This window comes from Tupaia chinensis, unplaced genomic scaffold (genome assembly GCF_000334495.1).
Source record: "Tupaia chinensis unplaced genomic scaffold, TupChi_1.0 Scaffold000529_1, whole genome shotgun sequence".
Classification (NCBI taxonomy): domain Eukaryota; kingdom Metazoa; phylum Chordata; class Mammalia; order Scandentia; family Tupaiidae; genus Tupaia; species Tupaia belangeri.
In genome coordinates, this window is record NW_006160042.1 from 403,502 (window position 1) to 424,953 (window position 21,452).

The window sequence follows — 21,452 nt, forward strand, 5'->3', positions numbered from 1 at the left end:
ATTCTTCTTCCTGCCGTTCTCTCTCTAGCAAGTACATGTGCTCTCTGGCAAAAAAAAAAAAAAAAAAAAATCTATCTATCTATCTATATCTCAATGAAGCTATTAAAGAAAAATTAGAGGGACCAGCAGTTATCGTAATGGCTATGTTGCTGGACTCCCATGTAGTCGACTGCTGTTCGAGTTCCGGACCTGGCGGCTTTAACTCACACTGGATGCATGGGCGTGCGTGCCCAAGATCCTGAGAGGAGAATGGAGAAGGGATTGCAGCGTGGCCATCTCCCGGGGAGTGATATCTCGCTTTCTGTCTCTCTGTCTCTGTCTTTCTGGGCACGCGCCCTATAGCAAAAACCTTACCAAAAAAAAAAAAAAAAGAATTAGAACAAACACTGGTAAGATGAAAGAGATTATAAAACACCTAACTGAAGCTGAAAAACAAATCATATCCAAGATACCAAGAATTTTGTACTGCTACTTTTAAGGAACCATGGAGAAAAGGCAGGCAATTAATTTATTGCATACTTACTTTGTGCCAGGCATTGCGCTAAGTGCTCTACATACATAATTTCAGATGTGCTAGAAGCCTGGAGCTAGCAAATACGGCTTCTATCCAGGGTCTAGTGTGACTGCTTGGATTAATCCACCTACTAGCCCTGAAAATAACTTTTCCTTCTTTGGTAATCTCACATTCCTTACACAATGTATGTGTGTGTTAAAAAAAAATTAAAGCTCAACAAAATAAAGAACAGACATAGACTTTTGAAAATGGAATGAATTTCTTAGGAAGAAGATTCCTACTGCCAGGGAGATGCAAACACAGGCTTGGCTGACTTTCTGATGGGAACTGATACATCTAATAGATGAGGAATCTAGTTGATTTAAGGCTCTCTCCTCTGTCAACACTTGAAAAGGGGAGAATACAATCATGAGTCTAAGACACTATTGGGAAACTTCAAAATATTTGTCAGGCCTAGCTATAGTGATGTGCTGTGCTAAGACACCATGCTTTGCAGGCTGGGACCACAGAGGAGACCAGGGTTTAATTCTTGGTTCAATCTCATACCAGGAATGGCTAGGTACAATGGTATACACCTGTGATCTCTGAACTGTAGAGGCTGACGCAGGATTGTGAGCTCGAAGCTGGCCTGGGCAACACAGTAAGACCTTGTCTGAAATGAAAGAGCTGGGCATGGTGTCGTGTACCTGTGGTCCCAGCTACTCAGGATGCTGAGACAGGAGGATGGTGATGTGTCACAACTCTGTCTTAAAAAGAGAAAAAAATGGGGAACAGCAGATAGTCTAATGGTTAGATTGCTGGACTCCTAACTGGCCGACCACAGTTCAAGTCCCAGATCCAGTGGCTTTAAACTCATGCTGGGCATGTATGTGTGTGCAAGCCCAAAATCCTGAGAGGAGAATGGAGGAGAAGGGATTGTGGTGTGGCCATCCCCTTTGGGAGCGTGATTTCTTGCTTTCTGTGTCTCCTGTGAGCACATGGGCCCAGTGGCAAAAAAAAAAGAGGGAAAAAAATGTCAAACTCTTTCAGGGGTATTCTGGGCAGAAAGTTCAGTACAAGAATCTGCAATTGTCCCACCACACAGAATGTATCCAGGCACCTCCTTTATTTTTCTCTCCATCCCCCCAGGTCTTTTGAGGAAGGTACTTCTAGGTCATTGTCTCTTCATGGTGCTCTCGATGTATGACTCCAACAGGAAGATAGTTTCATCCACCTGGAGCTCACTGGCATCCAACCTGAGTGAAAAAGTAAAAGCATTTGCCCAGACTGAATGTTTATCAACATTTTTAAGATCAGAGGCCCAGGGCTACCAGTGGTCTGCTGGTTAAGGGAGCTGGATCCCACATGTGTTGTTGACTGTGTTGTTCAAACCTCAGACCTGGCAGCTTAAAAACCATGCTGGGTGTGTGTGCATGTGTGCCCCAAAACCTAAAAAGAATAGAAAAATGGAGAAGAGATTGTGGTATAGCTATGCACTATTGGAGGATTCTTTATCTCTCTCTCTCTGTCTCTTTATGGCTTATAAACAACACAAAGAACAAAGATTATAAGCCCAATCTGCAGTGGCATACACTGCTAAGATGCTATCTTTGGCAGGCTGGGATCACAAGGGAGGCCTGGCCCAATTCCCAGTCTAATCTAAGACGGGGAATAGTGGCATGCATCTGTAACACCAGCAACCCAGGGAGGCAGAGGCGTCATGAGTTTGAGGCTGGCCTGCATAATATATATAGTAAGATCCTTTCTAAAAAAAGTCAGCATGATGGTTCATGTCTGGAGGCCCAACTGGGAGGCTGAGGTAAGAGAATCCTGACAGAGCATGACCCTTAAAAAAAACACAAAGTTTAGAGGCTGGGGTGGGTGTGGCCATGGAGAATTGCTTGGTTACCCTTGAGAGCAATATAAGGAAATGCAGGAAAACCAACAGATCATTCTCCCCTTTACTGAGCATCTCTTCTGTACTGTGGAAACCGCTGAGGATGAAAAAGACAGCGCCTCTGTCCTGGGGGTAATTACAGTCTAACCTATAACCAAGAAAGAGAATAACGCTTATAAAGGCGCAGGTACAAAAGGACCTGGTGTCTTTTAAAATTGAAACAGAGTGGCTGAGGCTTAAAGTGAGTGATGATTGGGGAGAGACAGGAACTTCTGCAATTTGATGAAAGTCATCTATGAAAGACCTGCAGCTAACAGCTGTGTAACATATTTAAAGATGAAAGACTGAAAGCTTTCCCTCTAAGATCAGGAACACGACAAGGATATCTATTCTTGAACTTCTTTTCAACCTTTTACTGGAAGCTCTAGCCTGCAAAATTAGGCAAGAAAAAGAAAGGCATCCAGATTAAAAAGGAAGAAATAATGCTATTGCTACTCACAAGTGACATGATCTTGTAAACAGAAATCCTCAAAGAATCCACAAAAACTATACTAATAAACAAAATCAACAAAATTACTAGAAAGTCAAAACACAAAATTGGTTGTCTTGTCTTTTATTTATTTATTTATTTATTTATTTGGAGAGGTTTTTGCTATAGGGTGCGTGCGCTCGCCAGAAAGACAGACAGACAGAGAGACAGAAAGTGAGAAATCACCCCCCCCAGGGGGGATGGCCGCGCCGCAATCCCTTCTCCTTCGTTCTCCTCTCGGGATCTTGGGCATGCACGCGCACGTGCCCAACGTGAGTGTTAAGCCACCGGGTCTGGGACACAAACTGCGGTCGACTACGTGGGAGTCCAGAGACAGCCATTACGCTAACTGCTGGTCCCAAAATTGGTTGTCTTTTCTATACACTAGCAATGAATGATGCAAAAATGAAATCAAGCTAGTGTCAGAAAGAAAAAGGAATAAATTGAACAAGAGGTGCAAAACTTGTACAATGAAAATGACAAAACATTGTTGAAAAAAATTAAAGATCTAAAAAAATAGAATGACCTCCTATGTTCATAGGCTAGAAGAGTTAATATTGTTAAGATAGCAGTACCTCCCAAAGCAATCCACAAATTCAATGCCGTTCTTAAGGTGTTGAGGAGTGAAAGGAAGTAAGAAGGCAGGCTGCTCCGAAATTTAGAAAGGCTCTGTAAGGAGGGAGTTTGGACTTTTTAAGAGTGATACTATTGGCCACTTTAAAGATAACGATTTTGAGAGGACTGTGAGGGATGGTTTGGCGGGAGAGGTCCCTGGGAGGGTCCAGGAAAGGGGATGGCAGCCTCTATGCAAATGACATGAAAAGTCATATTGAGACACGATACTGAAATGGAATCACTAGTACTTGGTAAAACAGTGTTATAGGGATGGAGACACTGGGAATTTCTTCAGAACTGGGAGTTCAGGAAAACAGATTAAATTTTGTTAATTGAGCTGGGGAAGACAAAGAATTTAGGTTTGCTCATGTTAAGTTGGAAGGGCTGCCTGAAAGGGATTTTGAAATACAGGTCTTAAGTGAAGGAGGCTTACTTGTTGACGTTACGTTTCAGGGTCTCTAGCTGCTGACGTTCAGGGGCTGTGATCATCTCCTCTATTTCCTGTAGTTGGGCCTCCTCTGCACCCATAGCCTGCATAGATGCGATGATTGCTTCTACCCTCTGAGACTTTTCTAGTAGACGCCTGTCAGACAAACGCAGCTCTGAAACATGTTCCCTCATCTTGAAGATTCACTTATCTTTTACCTCTAAGGTACAACTCCCTCTTTTACCATGTTCCTGACCAAAGTGGTCAAATACCCTCTAAGGATGTTTTTCACAAACCTAACTGGAAATATAACTTCATCCCTAAAACTCTTACTGCCCTTCTCATTTGCACTTAAAGTCTGGTGCATCTGTGTGTTTTGAATAAATTTAATCTGCAAATTATTTCATTGGGGTAAAAAAGAAAAGTGCAGGCTAAGGGGACGGCAGGTGTCATGAACTCCCACATGGCCGACCACCATTCAAGTCCTGGACCTAGTGGTTTGTTGTCTCACTTCCTCTGTTCAAATTAAAAAATAAATAGTAACACCAAATAAAATAAATAACTCTTAGAAAAAAAGTGTAGGTTATGCATACATTATGTCAATCTATGCCAATGATTTATGCATTAGTCTCGCTATTGTCTTTATTGGTTCACATTTCTGTTGGAAAAATGCCCCTTGGACATTTGATTTTAAAAAATATAAACACAATGGGACCAGCAGTTAGCATAATGGCTATGTCGCTGGACTCCCATGTAACTGACCGTGGTTCGTGTCCCGGACCTGGTGGCTTGAGAGTCACGCCGGGCGCGTGTGCATGCGTGCCCAAGATCCCAAGAGGAGAATGGAGGAGAAGGGATTGTGGTGTGGCCATCCCTCCTGGGGGGTGATTTCTCGCTTTCTATCTCTCTGTCTCTCTCTGTCCGTCTGGCGAGCGCACGCGCCCCATAGCAAAAAAGAAAAAACCTCTCCAAAAAAAACAATATATATAAACACAAGCCAGCCAGGTGGCATGGTGGTTAAGGCAGCTGGATTCCACATGGCCAACTGCGTGGTTTAAGGCCTGTGTGTATATTTGTATATATTATTTGGTTGCTGGAAAAGTCATGACGTATTTTTCTGTGTAAACATGTGTCATGATTTATCCAACAACCCTATGTGCGTGTGTGTGTGTGTGTGTGTGTGTATAGATATATATGTAAATGACTGGACTGAAAATACTACTCACTTGTTCTCTCTGGTTTCAAACTGCCTCCTTTCTATCAAGTTGGCTATGCTCTGAGGAAGAGAAGGAAGACAAGAAATGTACACAGTTGTATTTAAGGACTGTAGCTCAGTAAAATGGGTCAAGGGGGGAGACGGGTCTGTGTAGGGGAGGAGACAAGGTCCAGATGGACTTACCTTATAGCACCTGTGCAATAACATTCGGGCAACTGACAGAACGTTCACGGTGTATAAGTAGAAGGTCCTGGATGGGGCATGGTCTGGTGTTTTGGGAATTTCCTATTTGTCCAGAGAAAGAAAAATAAGAGACTTGATACTGTTTTTTTGGAACTGGTGAAGTCAATCTGTCCTACCTCTGCTTAGCCCTCGCCCTCACACAAACGTCCCTCTCCCTTGTCATGCAGCACTGTGCTATGGCATCGTCAGCCATGTAGAGGACCGGGCTGCTGCTTTTCCATCTGGCCTTTCCTGTCTCCCCCATCCCAAGTGGGGGAGACAGGAAAGGCATCTCAAATTTACTATGAAACTCTATGAGCTATGTAGATTATATTTGATCTCTACAACGAACGGTATTGTTCTTATTACCACCATCCATCACCATTTTATAGATGGGAAAAATAAGGGTAGGTAATTTGCTCTATTTAACTGGGTGAGAGGCAGAGCTGTGATCTGACTCCAAAATCCATTTAGCTACTTCCTCACAGGTTCTACATGTACCTAGTACATGTTCTTGATAGATTTAATCTATTATCTATTACAGATCATGCCTGAGGAATGGACAGAAATGACAGGGGAAAATAGGACAGGGTACCTTTAGGTGGATTCTTCGCTGTGATTCTTTCTTACTAGGCCAGTTAAAGCTTTACATTATCCTTCAAGTGCCTGTTATGTCTTTTTTAATCACTTATTTTCTATTTCAGAGCTGGATATAGTTTGCTTGAAGATGTCTGCCTCAGGAGTTTCTCTCACCCTAGGCCAACGTAGCTAGTTGGCATTATTACATCACTGGTTACCTGAAGTGACATGAAATTTTCTGAAAGCATCTTATACAGCATATCCTTTGCTTCCTTTGCAGGAATCATGGCAAAGTCTTCCACCTGCTTTTGCTCCAGGTGTTTCTTTTGCAAAACTAGGCGGAATATTCTGGCACAGCGAGACCCAAATCTGGAAAGAAATGAAGAATGCACACAGCATGCCAACACAGATGATCAGCGTTAGCTCTTAGTCACAGATGGTGGTTGTTCTATTACTTGTGTGGAGCCAGGACCAGCAATCAGAGAATCCCTTTATGGTTCCACAGACTGGTGATGGTACTGCTAATCACTAATTAGTCACCAACTGCTGACTCATTTGTGTGCCATAATTCCTGCACTCGTAAGCAAAGGCTTTAGGGAAGCTGGTTAGTTTGCATCATTGGGAATTAAGCAGGAGTTTATCTGAGGATGAAGAGCAGTGAGATGGAATCACAGCAGTCCACTGGGGAAATGGGGCAAAGTGTGCCAAGGCGTGCCTATATTGGTTGCTTATATGATGATCAAAGTGCTGTATGTGGAGGAGACGTCTGAACCCAATCCACCCAAGCCCAGTCAGAGGGTCCCTTACCTCTCCTGTACGACAGACTCCAGTGTGGCTGTGGCTAGGGATGCTAATGCCTTATGGAGATCTTTATGCAGAGGATTAAGGTCACTCAGTCATGTTTCGGCCTGGTCACTGTGATCATAGCTTTTATTCCCAAGTCTCTAATGAGGATGCTTAAGTAAGGCTTCTGTCTAACTAAAATTTGGTTAATTAAAAGTACTTATTACTTCTTTATCACCAAAATAGTTCACTGAACACTTACAGAAAACTTCATAGAGGATTACTTCAATTTTCTAACTTATTTAGTACACTAAACATTACCAAACCTTTCTTTCACAAGGTGCTATTCTGCTTCACAGTTCTTTTTTTAAAAAAAATTATTTTATTTAGCTTTATTTATTATTATTATTGTTATTACTTTCCAGTTTGATCAGAGAGAGAGGGAAAGTGAGAAAGCAAGCCACCAGGTCTGGGACTTGAACCATGGTCAGCCATGTGGGAGTCCAGAGCCTTTAACCACCATGCAACCTGCCAGCTCCTCTGCTTCATAGTTCTGCTTGACTGTAAGAAAACAACTGGTAAGGATACTGATGACATACATTCCTCCACCACTGTCGCCAGACTTTCCAACAAACTCCAGCTATCACAAAAAGAAAAAAAGAGACAGAGTGTGAGACAGAGTGTTAACTGAATGGGAAATCCAGTGATTCTGTTCCTAATGGAGCAAATCTAGCCAAGAGTTTACAGCAGGCAGCCCTTCTCTCAGATGATGGAGGGGAAACCGTCTTGAGCTGGTTAGGTAAAAATGAGGCCACAGGAGATGACAACAGGTATCAGGGGCAGAAATAAATTGTAAACAGAACAGAATAAAGAAAAACTAAACAAAAGCAGACTTACTGGATCATCTGCCAGAAGAGTAAGATACTGATCAAGAACTTGCTTCGAGATGTTATAGCCGACGGGAAGGGATCTAAAGATCTAAAGAACAAAAAGAGACACTGAAAATGGATTTGGGAACTTAGATACTACTGAAATAAGGATGTTTTAATTTTAAATCCCAAGTATAAAAATATCCAAAAATATATTCACAGCAGCATACTTTGTAAGAGTTAAAAAAAAAAAACAAGAAACAATCTAAATGTTCAAAAATGAGAAACTGATTAAATCAAAGTACAGCGTATCCATTTAAGTAGAATATGATAGTCATTATAAAGAATGACAAAGACCTAAAAATACTGACATGAAAACTATTAGTGTTACATATACAGTTGTAAAAAAGAAAAATGATGGGACATATATTGAGTATAGTCCCATGTTTTTGGTTTAAAAAAAAACGCATAGACCTGGGCTAGCCCCATGGCTTGGTAGACAAGGGAACTGGGTCCAATGTGGCTAAATATGCAATTCAAATCCTGGCCCTGGTGGCTTGAAAACATGCTAGGGTGTGTGTAAGTGTCCTCAAAATATCAACAGGGTGGAAAACAGAGAAGAAAGGATTGTGGTATGACCATGCCCCACTGGGAGTACTTCCTTTCTGTCTTTCTCTCTCTCTGTCTCTTTGTTTCTCTCTGGTGAGTACATATATGCATTGGTAAAAATGTTAAAACTGTATAAAGAGGGGGCCAGCAGATGGTGTAGCGGTTATGTTCTAGATGACCACATAACCGACTGCAGTTTAAGTCCAGGACCCAGTGGCTTGAAAATTACACTGGGTGTGTGTGTGTGCATGCCCAAGATCCTGGAAGAATAGAGAAGGGATTATGGTGTGGCCATCCCACTGGGAGGTGATTTCTCACTTTCTCTCTCACTGTCCAGTCTCTCTCCAGCGAGTGCATACGCTCTAAGGCAAAAACCTCTAAAGACAGACAGACAGAACAAAAGAAAGAACGAACTATATAAAGAAGCCAGCAGGTGGTGTGGTAGTTAAGGCACTAGACTCCGAGGTGGTAAAATACTGTTTGAGTCCCGGACCTAGTGGCTTTCTTTTTTTCCCCCTTTTTAAAGAGGTTTTTGCTATAGGGCGTGTGAGCTTGCCAGAGAGACAGAGAGACAGAAAGCGAGAAATCACCCCCCAGGGGGGATGGCCAAGCCACAATCCTTTCTCCATTCTCCTCTTGGGACCCGGGGCACGCACGCACACGTGCACGGCGTGAGTTTAAGCCACCGGGTCCGGGACGCGAACCACGGTCGACTACGTGGGAGTCCAGCGATATAGCCATTACGCTAACTGCTGGTCCCTAGTGGCTTGCTTTCTTACTTTTCCTCTCTCTGTGTCTCTCTCTGGTGAACACACATGCCCTCCAGCAAATTAGATGATACTAATAAGTAAAATTAAACGATTCTTTAAAAAACTTTAAAAACTAAAAATACCTGGACACATACAATGTATAAAATAAGCCTGAATAAAGACATATACCGGATTATTATTATTTTATTTTTTAGAGAGATTTTTGCTATAGGGAGCATGCATTTGACGGAGAGACAGAGAAAGAAGGAAAGAAATCACCCCCTACGGGGGTGGCCACACCACAATCCCTTCTCCTCCATTCTCCTCTCTGGATCTTGGGCACACACGCACACATGCTGGTGTGAGTTTTAAGCCACCAGTTCTAGGACTCGAACCGCAGTTGATTATGTGGGAGTCCGGCAACATAAACATTAAGCTACCTGCTGGTCCCCATACCAAATTATTAACAAGGATCTCTGATGCTAGGATTATGCAGAACTTTACATAGATATACTTTATTTTTTATTTATTTTCTTATTTTTTTAGAAAGATTTTTGTTATAGGGCATGTATGCTCACCAGAGAGACAGAAAGAGACAGAGAGAAAGAAAGTGGGAAATCACGCCATGGGGAGATGGCCATGCCGCCATTCCTTTTCCTCCATTCTCCTCTTGGGATTTTGGGCATATATGCATACATGCCTGAACCATAGTCAGCCATGAGGGAGTCTAGTGCTTTAAACACTATGCTACCTGCTGGACCTGATGTAGCTATATTTTAAATTGAGGCATATTACAGAAAATAAGAAACAAAGATCTTAAGAACAGAGTTTGATGAATGTTGAAAATTGTATACATCTATAAACTACCAGTCACGACAAGATAAAAAACATTTCCACCACTCTTGGAAGTTTAGGGAACTAAAACTTTCTAAAAAATGCATTTTGGGACAAGCAGATGGTGTAATGGTTACGTTGCTGGACTTCAATGTAGTCTAAATGTGGTTTGAGTCCTGGACCTGGTGGCTTAAAACTCACACTGGGAGTCTGTGTATGCATGTCTATCCCCCCGGGGAATGATTTCTTGCTTTCTGTCTCTCTGTCTCTTCAGCAAGTGTATGTGCCCTATAGCAAAAAAGTGTGGGAGTTCCAAGCAGCCCCATTGAGAGATTTCGACCACTGAAGACCCTCTGCCCAGACTTCACCCTCCTGCTCCCCAGTCTAGCCAGGGGTCAGGTTAGAGCACCCTACTTATTCTCTTTCCACCTCTCTCTTTCTTTTGAATTTCTTTCTTTCTTTTTTTTTTTTTTTAATTTTTAAACTTAGCTCTCTGGTGCTCTTTTGCCTTTCTAATTCTTACCTTTCCCCCTGCCCTATAGGATAAACCAATCGGCAGACATCTATTTTTGAGTGCCGTGTGGCCTCACTGGTGCAGTGTGCTAGCATGCAGCGCAGTTTTCATTTTTGTCAAAATAATTTTTTTCTTCTCTTTTTCTTGGTGTTTTTGTCTTTTTTTTCCTCTTCTTTTTTATTTTTTTTCATTCTTTTTCCTTTTTTTACCTTTCTCACTTTTCTGTTCATGCTCAGCCTCCCTACACTGATTTCCTTGACAGTTCCAGGAGCTCAGTAGCAAAATATTTGAATATTTGTAGGGTCAGATTAATCCTCAATTTTCACTGAATCAGTTGTGCAAAGGGAGAAAAATGGTACTGTTTATGGACTGCAGGTCACCTCCTTCTGCATTCCTGATTGCTCAGATTTAACTCTAAAAAATAGGGAAAAAAGTATTATCCATCAGATGAGCAGAGACCACCACAAAGGCACAGAAATATGAGAAATGAAGAAAATATCTCTCCTCTAATGGAACAAAATAACTCCTCTTCCCCCATAAAGAATACAAGGGAATTCATGGAAATGTCAGATAAAGAATTTAAAATATTCATAGTGACAAAGCTAACAGAGATGCAAGAAAATAGAGAAAATGAACTCCAAAAGATGCAGGAAAAAACAGATACTGAGTTCCAGGAACTGAGGAAGTTTTTGAACGCTCTGAAAGAGGAAATACATATAAAAAAAGAACCAAAGAGAATTGTCAGAGATGATTGCTGTAATATAGGAAATCAAAACTTCCCTTGAAAATTTCAAAAGCAGATTAGATCATGCGGAGGATCAAATCTTAGAAGTAGATCGAACATCTGACCTAGAAAACTTCACCAAAAAGAATGAGAAAATAACCCCAAAAAAATGAGAATAACATATGAGTTATACTAGATAACATTAAATGCCCAAACATCTGGATCGATATGCCAGAAGGTGAAGAGAACTAATAAGGGTAAATTTCTTTTTTTGGAGAGGTTTTTTTGCTATAGGGCGCGTGCACTCGCTAGCCAGCCAGAGAGAGACAGAGACAGAAAGCAAGAAATCACCCCCCAGGGGGGATGGTCACGCCGCAATCCCTTCTCCTCCATTTTCCTCTCGGGATCTTGGACACGCACGCACACGTGCCTGGCGTGAGTTTAAGTCACCCGGTCCGGGACATGAACCGCGGTTGACTACATGGGAGTCCAGTGACATAGCCATTACGCTAACTGCTGGTCCCATGGGTATTGATAATCTATCCCATAAAATCCTGGAAGAAAACTTTCCAAATGTAGAGAGGCACTCAACTATCAAGACCAAAGAAATACAAAGGACTCCACATAGAATCGATCTAAGAAGATTTTCCCTGAGGCACATCATAGCCAGATTGACCAAAACCACAGACAGAGACAAGATACTAAACTTGGCAAGAGAGAAATGTCAAGTTACTTTCAAAGGATATCCGATAAGGATAATGTCGGACCTCTCATTGAAAACAATATGAGCAAGGAAAGAATGGTAAAATATATTCAAGGTGTTAAGTGAAAAACAATTTCAACCAAGACTACTATACCCAGACCTATTTTTCTTTTTTTTTAAGAGAATTATTTTATTTATTCATTCACTTATTTTAATTTGATCAGAGAGAGAGAGAGTCAGAGAGAGAGAGGGAGAGAGAAAACAAGCTATTAGGTCCACGACTTGAACCGTGGTCAGCCATGTGGGAGTCCAGCGCCTTAACCACCATGCCACCTGCTGGTCCCTCAAGATTATCTTTCATATGGGAAAAAAGGACAGAAACATTCTCAGATAAATGAAACCTGAAAGAATTTACCTACACCAGGCCAGCTCTCCAAGAAGTGCTGAAGGGAGTGCTGTACCAAGAAAACCAAAGTTGGACACACAGAAATGAGAGTACAAGAAACAAGCAAGAGAATAGCCAGCTTAATGGTAGGGACAGGTCCAGAGTTGAATGTTAACTTCCAGAGTTTAAATGAAAGATCAGACCACAGTAACATTGCAAATTCAATAGAAGAGAAATTAATTATGTGAGTCTGAACTAGTGAGATATAATTTTTTGACTTTAGACTAAAACATTACTGATTTTCTTCGATGCTTTGATTTCCATAGTTAAGGATTTTTGTCTTCTCTTGAACTGTTGATAGGTTCATCTACCTACTATTTGAACTGAATCCTAACCTTTTTCCTGGCTTTGAGTTTTAAGCAAATTTCTCTTAATGTTTTAAAATTTTATTAAAACTAAACTTATTTTTGAAATTAAAAATACATTAAAAATACCTATTAATACCTTTTTAATGACTGCAGTAAGCTATATAGCCCCAGCAAGGTGCTACTTTATAGTATGTTCACTTTACTCAGAGGTTTATGCCTAAAGTCAGACATGTGTTCATAAATATGCATAAATCAGCTGTGCTTGCTATTGAAAGTCTTTAAAGTAATTAAGATCTTTAGTGAAACCACAAAATGTGAAAAAAAAAAAAAAAGGTACGGAAAATAACTGTACATACCAGAGTCAGTGTGGGAGAAGTGGGAGGGAGTTAGCAGAGGGTGAGAGATGGAGAATCAAGGGGGGGAAATAAAGCAAAATAAATAAGAAACAAAGAAATAGATAATTATTTGTTGATGATAACATGTATGGCAATATCCTTGATTGAGCCAACATACAATGTATACTGGATGGAAAATATCATGTTGTATACTGTATTAATATACAGTGAATGATTGTAAGTAAATAGATAAACAAAAAAAATTTAAAAAAGAAAAAAGTATGCATTTTTTATACTGTTGAATATAGGTCATGTAATTACTTTTATCATCATAGGGCCAGTCAGGTGGCTTGGTGGTTAAGGTAGCTGGATCCCACAAGGCCAACTGTGTGGTTCAAGTCCCAGACCCAGCAGCTTGGAAGACACACCAAGCATGTGTATGTGAATGCCCAAAGTCTTGAGAGGAGAATAGAGGAAAGGCGAGAGCTATGTGGCCATCCTCCCTGGGGCGGGTGATTTCTCATTTTTTGGTCTCTCTCTGGTGAGCATACATGCCCAATAGCAAAAATTAAAAAAAAAAAAAAAAATTATATAATAGGTTAAATAGTTTTTACTTATTTATATTTAAAAGGTATTTGCCTTAAGGTGCATGCGCTCACTGGAAAGAGAGACAGACAGACAACAGTGGGAGAGAAAGTGAGAAATCACCCCTTAGCGATGATGGCCATGCCACAATCCCTAAACATTTTTTAAATAAACAATAAATATATAAAAATATTTATTTTAAATAAATATTGGATTGTCAGGAAAGTCATGATGCATTTCCGCATAGTAAAACAGAAAAATACTCATGACTTTCCTGACGACCTAATACAATAATGAAAGTAATAGAAATATAAGTAGGGACCAGCAGGTGGTGTAGTGGTTAAGATGCTGGACTTCCACATGGCTGACCTCGGTTGGAGTCCCAGACTTAGCTTGTTTTCTCACTTCTCTTCTCTCTCTCTCTGATGACTATACCAAGTTAAAAAATAATACTTATAATAAAATAAATAATTAAAAAAATATTTAACTTTATTTATTTATTTGACTAGAGAGGGACAGAGTGAGAGAGAGAGGGAAAGTGAAAAAGCAAACTACCAGGTCTGGAACATGCACCACAGTTGGCCATGTGAGCCCAGCACCCTTAACCACCATGCCACCTGCTGGCCCCAAAATACAATAAATAATTCTAAATATATATATATATGTGTGTGTATGTGTATATGTATGTGTGTATATATGTGTGTATGTATATATATGTGTGTGCGCGTATACACATACACATACATATATATGTATATATGTGTGTGTATATGTGTGTATGTATATATACATATATATGTACATGTGTGTGTGTGTGTGTGTGTGTGTGGGTGTGTGTGTGTGTATATTTGATACATTAAATACCAGTATTGAAAAAACAGATGTTTTGAAAACACATTTTAAAATATACAAAATTGGGGCTGGCAGGTGGTGTGGTGGTTAAGGCACTGGACTCCCACATGGCCGAATGCAGTCTGAGTCCCAGACCTGGCTGCTTGCTCTCTCTGGTCAAACTGAAAAATGATGATAATAAATAAAAGTTAAATAATTCTAAAATAAAAGAAGATATACACAAAATTAACATATTTTTAAAAGCAAATATAGGGGCCAAATTATATCTTGAAAGTTAATGCTCTCAGAGTCCAGATAGTGGATTCTTTTTTTCTATTATACAAAGACAGAGACTCGCTATGTCCTTCAGCTGGTGATCCTCCTGCCTCAGCCTCCCTAAATTGTTGGAATGACAGGTGTATGCCACCTCACCCGGCCTTTAGTTGGACCAGGAACTGAAGCCAGGCCTTTCACGAGGTCCCAACCTGTGAAGCACAGCATCTCAGTAGTGTGTGTTGCTGGGGCAAATAGTAGATAGAGTCTTCTATTCTTCTTCTTCTTTTCTTTCTTTCTTTTTTTTTTTTTTTTTTAAGAATTATCTTATTTATCTTTATTTATTTTAATTTGACTAGAGAGGGATAGAGCAAGAGAGAAAGAAAGAAAGTGAGAAAGCAAGCCGCCAGGTCTGGGACTTGAACTGTGGTTGGCCATGTGTGAGTCTAGCACCCTCAAGCACCACACCACTTGCCAGCCCTAGTACATAAGATTCTTTTTAAAAATTATCTATAATTTTTGGGAACCATTAGCGTAATAGCTGTGCCACTGGGCTCCCATGTAGTCGACTGTGGTTCGCGTCCCGGACCCGGTGGCTTAAAACTCACATCGGGCACGTGTGCGTGCGTGCCCAGAATCCCGAGAGGAGAATGGAGGAGAAGGGATTGCGGCGTGACCATCCCCCCCTGGGGGTGATTTCTCGCTTTCTGTCTCTCTGGCGAGCGCACGCGCCCTATGACGAAAATCTCTCCAAAAAAAAATTATCTATAATTTTTTTAAAAAATTTGACCAGAGAGAGAAAGGGAAAGTGAGAAAGCAAGCCACTGGGTCTAGAATTTGAACCGCAGTTGACATGTGGGAGTCCAGCACCTCAACCACCAAGTCACCTATTCCCCCCCTCCCCCCGTCCGTTAGACAGATTCTTAAAACAATTAGGAATGGGTTAACAGGTAGATATGTTGAATAAGAGAATGGTTTAAAGTTTGAAAAACTGGATTCTAGAGATGAAACATTTCAGTGCTTACCTCTTGAAGATAATTTTCCTCCTTCAAACAACAAAAAACATTTCCTTTCAACTCAGACCTCAACCTAACCCCAAACTCAATGTATAGTCACTGTTACAACACCCAAGAGTATGGAAGGAAGCCAGCGCAAGAACGTGGGACTCACCTCATTGGAAGACAAGGGCAGGGTAAAGGGAGCACTGGAGGGAGTGGTAATCTCACTCATCCGGAGCATGGTCCGCACAATCTCACTGCTTGTCTAGGTTTAAAAAGCAAGCTTAAATTCAGATTTCAAGTGCTGTCCCCCAGTTCTGGTTGTTTGCCAACGGTCAGATCTGGCAAATAAGTGAATATCCCTAATGATCACTGGCAGATATTACCTGGTCCATTCTGTTGGCTACTGCACTCACGATGGCCTGGTCACGGAAGTGTTGGCGGAATCTGTCAAGGTTGGCCTGCCAATAAATCCCGTCATCTGGAGTGGGCTGAAGAAGGGACAAGGATTAGGGAAAACATTTAGAAACATGAAGAGTTTTCTGGTGAGGAGCTTGGATTTAACTATTTATTGTTTCTTTTCCTATACAACAGAAACTAAATTGGAGCAAAATCATTCAAGGGATCAGCAGATAGTGGAATGGTTACATTGCTGGACTCCTACATGGCTGACTGTGGTTTGAGTCCTGGGCCTGGTGGCTTCAAACGCATGCTGGGCACATGTATGTCCATGTTCAAAATCCTGAGAGGACTAGAGGAGAAGGGACTGCAGTATAGCCACCCACCCGGGGGGTGATTTCTTGCTTTCTGTCTCTGTCTCTCTCCGGCTCTCTGGTAAGCGTACATGCCCTAAGCAAAAATGTCTCTTAAAAAAATATCATTTGAGGGAACCAGCAGTTAGCGTAATGGCTATGTTGCTGGACTCCCACATAGTCGACCGCGGTTCGCGTCCCAGACCCGGTGGCTTAAAACTTACGCTGGGCGTGTGTGCGTGTGTGCCCAAGATCCCGAGAGGAGAATGGAGGAGAAGGGATTGCAGCGTGACCATCCCCCCTGGGGAGTGATTTCTCACTTTCTGTCTCTGTGTCTCTCTCTGTCTGTCTGGCGAGCGCACGCGCCCTATAGCAAAAACTTCTCCAAAAAAAAAAATCATTTGAGGATGTGAAGTTAGCCTGGAGCATTTATTAAGAGAGAGACGAAGACACATAGATACAGGATTTATGCTCCTTCTCTGCCCTCTTTTGCCATATGATCTACCAACAAGAAGACTCTCCTAAACAGGGCCGTTGGATCTTTAACTGTGAAAGTGGAGGAATATCCAACTTCAACTAGGTTCTCTAAGCTCAGCTCCAACCTTCCCTTATTTTATTTTACTTTTATTATTTAATTTTATTATTATTATTTAAAATTTGCTGTATCACTATAGAGAGAGGGAAAAAATGAGAAAGTAAGCCACTTGGTCTGGGACTTGAACCACAGTTGGCTATGTGGGAGCCCAGTGTCTTCACCACCATGCCACCTGCTGGCCCAATCTTTCTGATATGCTGTTGAATTTGGCCTGCTAGGGCTTTGTTGAAAATGTTTGCATTAGTATTCATCAGGTATATTGGCATGTAGTTTTCTTTTTCTGTTATGTCCTTGTCTGGTTTAGAGATCAAGATGATGAAATTTTCATAGAATAAATTTGAGAAGATTACTTCCTTTTGAATCTTTAGAAATAATTTGAGTCAGGGGCTAGACAAGCTGCAACCCCTTCTACATTCTCCTCTAGGGATTTTGGGCATGCAAGCACATGCAGCCAGCATAAGTCTAAAACCGCCATGCCCAGGACTTGAACTGCAGTTGGCCATGTGGTAGTCCAGTGACGTAACTATTACATCATCTGCTGGTCCCTGTTTTTTTTCTGTTTCTGTTATAGGGTGTGTGCTCACCAGAGAGAGAGGGGGGGGGGAAGCGTGAAATCACCCCTAGGGGGATGGCTATGCTGTAATCCTTTCTCCTCTAGTCCTCTTGAGATTTTGGGCATGTACTCGCATGTACCTAACATGATTTTCAAGTCTTTGGGTCTGGGACTTGAACTGTGTAGTGAGTCATGTGAGATCCAGTACCTTAACTCCCATGCCATTTGCTGGCCCTACTCTACTCACTCTATGCAGGTAATTTTATCACTTTCTAGACTCTACCTACCAACAAATTTCCAAGTCTTTTACTTAATCCTGAAGTTTTCTATTAAGCTCCAGATTTGTAGACCCAACCACCTATTTGATACCTCAACCTGTTTCCCTAAACTGGTCTGTGTTTTCATACAGCTACACTATAACCAACTCAATTCCTTAGGCTAGAAATTTGGAAACCTCTACCATCCCATCATCGAATTCTAGCTATTCTTTATATTTATTGGTTGTCTAGTTTTTTCTATTTTTAATTCTGTCATCATTATCTCATTTTAGGCTCTAATCATGGCTCCACTGGATTACTATAATAACTTTCTAACTTTTTACTTTTTCTTTTTAATATAGCAGACACTACTATAAAAAGAATAACTCGTTTTCTGCTTCTAATCTTATTGCTTTTATATATCATTCTCCCCATTTTTCATAGAGAAGTCCTTTTTTACTTTTTAGTTGCTTTTTTTTGTTGTTGTTGTTGGGTTTTTTTTTTTTTTTTTTTTTGCTATAAGCCTTTATTCTTACAAATCACCTAGTTTTAGATACTTTATGTTATTTGCAACAGAACAAACTAGAACATCCTGCTTTAAATCCATCTATATCTCCCCGTCCCATCTTCAGGATAAAGTTCAACTGTTTTAGTTGATCAAGAAATATTCAAATACCAGTGACAACATATTGCCTTCAAGGAGTTTATGTTCTATTAGGAACACAAACACATACACAAATAATATTTAATTTCAGGGGGCCAGCAGATGGCACGGTAGTGAAGGCATTGGACTCCTACATGGTCGACTACAGTTTGAGTCTAGACCTGATCAGGGTGTGTGTGTGTGTGTGTGTGTGTGTGTGTGTGTGTATGTGTGCGCACGCATATATGTGTGTACCCAATATCCCAGGAGGCGAGTGTAAGAGAAGGGACTGTGGTGTGGTCATCCCCCATCAGGGGTGATTTCTCCCTTTCCCTCTCTTTGTTTCTCTCTATCTCTTTGGTGAATGCACGTGCCCTGTGGCAAAAACCTTAAAAAAATTACAAAATAAATCATTTTAGCTGTAAGTTCTGGAAGAAAACGAAACAGGAAACTGTGCTAGAGACTGTGGTAGGAGTGGGCAACAGTGCTTAGCTCTAAGAAAAATGCATTTAATCATTTAAATGAGGGAAAGAAAAGAGGCACTACAGGAAGATCTGGGGAAAGGTATCTGAAGCAGAATAGTTAAGGGAAAAACCCTGAAGACTGGAAAGAGTTTGGCATATTAGAGGAGCAGAAAGAAAGATGGTTGCTGGAACACAGTGAGCAAGAGGGAAAGTGGAAAGAGTTGAGGTTAGGGAGCAGTATCTTCTGCAGATCATGTAACGATCTAGGTTATGTAGATTTAATAATAGTCCATAGCATGAATTTCTAAAAGTAATGGGAAGCTTTTAAAGGAATCTAATCAGTGATTCAATATTTTGTTTGTTTGGATAGTTTAGGAAGTCATTTTAGCTGCTAAGTCCATTAGGAGAGTATTGGTGAAGTGTGGACAAGAGATGATTGTGTCTCAGATCGGGGAGACAGGTGTGGAAGAGGTGAGAAATGGCTGGGTTTGAGATAATTTTGGAAACTGGGCTGACAGGTTTCACTGTGAGATTAGTGGGTTCCAAGGATTCTAGCTAAGGAAAAGGTGATGTCCTAGGTGACTGACCTAGGTGGTGGTATCCTTTACTAAGCTGAGGAAGCTTAGAAAGGAGCAGATGTTTGGGAAGAGGAATTGCTTATTCTGTTTTGGCCATACTAATTTTGAGGTCCTTATCAGCCACCTTTATGGGGATGCCAAGAAGGCATCTGAATACAGGAGTCCAGGTCAATGTGTTATCTTTCTAGACTCATTTCTCCAGCAGTCCTCATGGGTCTGTATGTTCCGGCCACACTGAACAACTGCAACTTTCTCTAGGCCTTCTTTTGGCATGTTACCTGCTGTTTAATGAATGAAGTTAAGGCTCAAAAGGGAGACAGCAATGAAGTTTACTCTTGGTTGGTCTATTCTTGGCCAACATTCAATGAAGTTAATAGTTCTGCTTCTTAGCTTAGGAATCTTTATGCTTCATGGGGCTTGTTATCTGAGTGCTCTTTCTGGCCTGGTTCAGGGTGAGACTCCTAATCAAGAAGCCCCATTACCTCCTTGTTATCTGTGCTATGCTTTGGTCTCTTGGCCTTGGGCTCTCCAGCAGCATCTTCTTCAGATGATCTCCTCCTTTTACCTTTCCCTGCCAAGTAAAACAATTGATTAGTCAGGATACAGCTCACAGGATGGCAAGAAATGACCACACATGAGTGTAGCTGCCTCTAGGTTAGAGTGGCTTAAGAAACTCAAGCAAATGATAAGGTCATCTGAAATTTAACACGTTCAAAAGAAATTAATAATCTTTCTCCCTCTAACTGAACCTCCAATGTTTCCTTTCACAGTGAATGCCATCAGTCCTCCATATGTGTGAATCAGATACACAGATGTAATTTTTTTTTCTTTAAACAGAGACTTTTGCTATAGGGTGTGTGCGCTTGCCAGAGAGACAGAGAGATAGAAAGTGAGAAAATCACCCCCCAGAAGGGATGGCCACATAAGCCCTTCTCCTCCATTCTCCTCTTGGAATTTTAGGGATGCATGCACATGCGTCCAGTGTGAGTTTTAAGCTGCTGGGTCCAGGAGCTGAACTGTGGTTCACTACGTGGGAATCCAGTGATGTAACCATCATGCCATCTGCTAGGCCCAGACACAATTCTTTCTTTTTTTCTTTTTTTGGACAGTTTTTCGCTATAGGGCACATGCGCTCGCCAGACAGAGAGAGACAGAGAGACAGAAAGCAAGAAATCACCCCCCAGAGAGGATGGTCACGCCGCAGTCCCTTCTCCTCCATTCTCCTCTTGGGATCCTGGGCACGCACAAACACGCGCCCAGCATGAGTTTTAAGCCACTGGGTCTGGGACGCGAACCGCAGTCAACTACGTGGGAGTCCAGCGACATAGCCATTACGCTAACTGCTGGTTCCCCAGACACAATTCTTGATACCTGTCTTTCTCACTCCTACATTTAGTGTTTCACCAGTCTGCCTACTTACCTTTGTCCCATTTATGTTTTTAGTGTTATATAGGGCACATGCACTTGCCGGAGAGAGAGAGAGAAAAAGAAAGGGAAAGTAAGAAATCGCCTCCAGGGGGAATGGCCACACTGTAATCCCTTCTCCTCATTCTCCTCTTGGACTTTTGGACATGCATATACATGAGCCTCCTGTTTTTTCTAGGCTGCCAGGTCTGGGACTTGAACTGTGCAGTCAGCCATGTGTTATCCAGGTGTCTTAACCACCATGCCACCAGCTGGCCCAACTTTGCTCAATCCTCTCATCCTTTCTATAGACAGAACAATCTTTTAAAGGTATACATTACATTATGTCACTTCCCTGCTGAAAATCCTTCAATGGTTTTCCTTTGCTCTTAGGATAAAGAACAGGTTGTGCTTGCTGTAGTCCTTCTGAGTTTCTGTAATTTTATTTCGACGCTCTACTCTTCTGTTCACCTGGCTTTAGCTACACTTTCCTCCTTTCTTTCTTTTTTACCTCCTTTTTACTTCCTCAAATGCCTGATTTTTCTTCTCACTACATATTATTCTCTTTGCCAAAAGTGTTTATCCTATTACCTGACTGCTTAGCTGCTACTTCAGCTTGAAATCTTTTTTTTTTTTTTTTTTTCCCTTGCCCGTCTCTTTTTTTGGCC

The 21,452-nt window shown here is 41.3% G+C and overlaps 1 protein-coding gene across 1 annotated transcript in view; it reads right to left on the minus strand.

Annotated features, from left to right (window-relative positions):
- Positions 1-1,597: 1,597 nt before the first annotated feature.
- Positions 1,598-21,452, minus strand: part of POLR3C (RNA polymerase III subunit C) — a 25,224-nt gene continuing 5,369 nt past the window's right edge. The window contains exons 5-15 of the mRNA XM_014591091.2: positions 19,863-19,951; positions 15,925-16,029; positions 15,711-15,803; positions 7,659-7,739; positions 7,350-7,401; positions 6,786-6,846; positions 6,197-6,347; positions 5,361-5,462; positions 5,188-5,237; positions 3,968-4,117; positions 1,598-1,749 (exon numbers count right to left, since the gene is read on the minus strand). Coding sequence (XP_014446577.1) covers positions 1,668-1,749; positions 3,968-4,117; positions 5,188-5,237; positions 5,361-5,462; positions 6,197-6,347; positions 6,786-6,846; positions 7,350-7,401; positions 7,659-7,739; positions 15,711-15,803; positions 15,925-16,029; positions 19,863-19,951 — 1,016 coding nt within the window. The 3' untranslated portion in view covers positions 1,598-1,667. The remainder of the gene's footprint in view (positions 1,750-3,967; positions 4,118-5,187; positions 5,238-5,360; positions 5,463-6,196; positions 6,348-6,785; positions 6,847-7,349; positions 7,402-7,658; positions 7,740-15,710; positions 15,804-15,924; positions 16,030-19,862; positions 19,952-21,452) is intronic.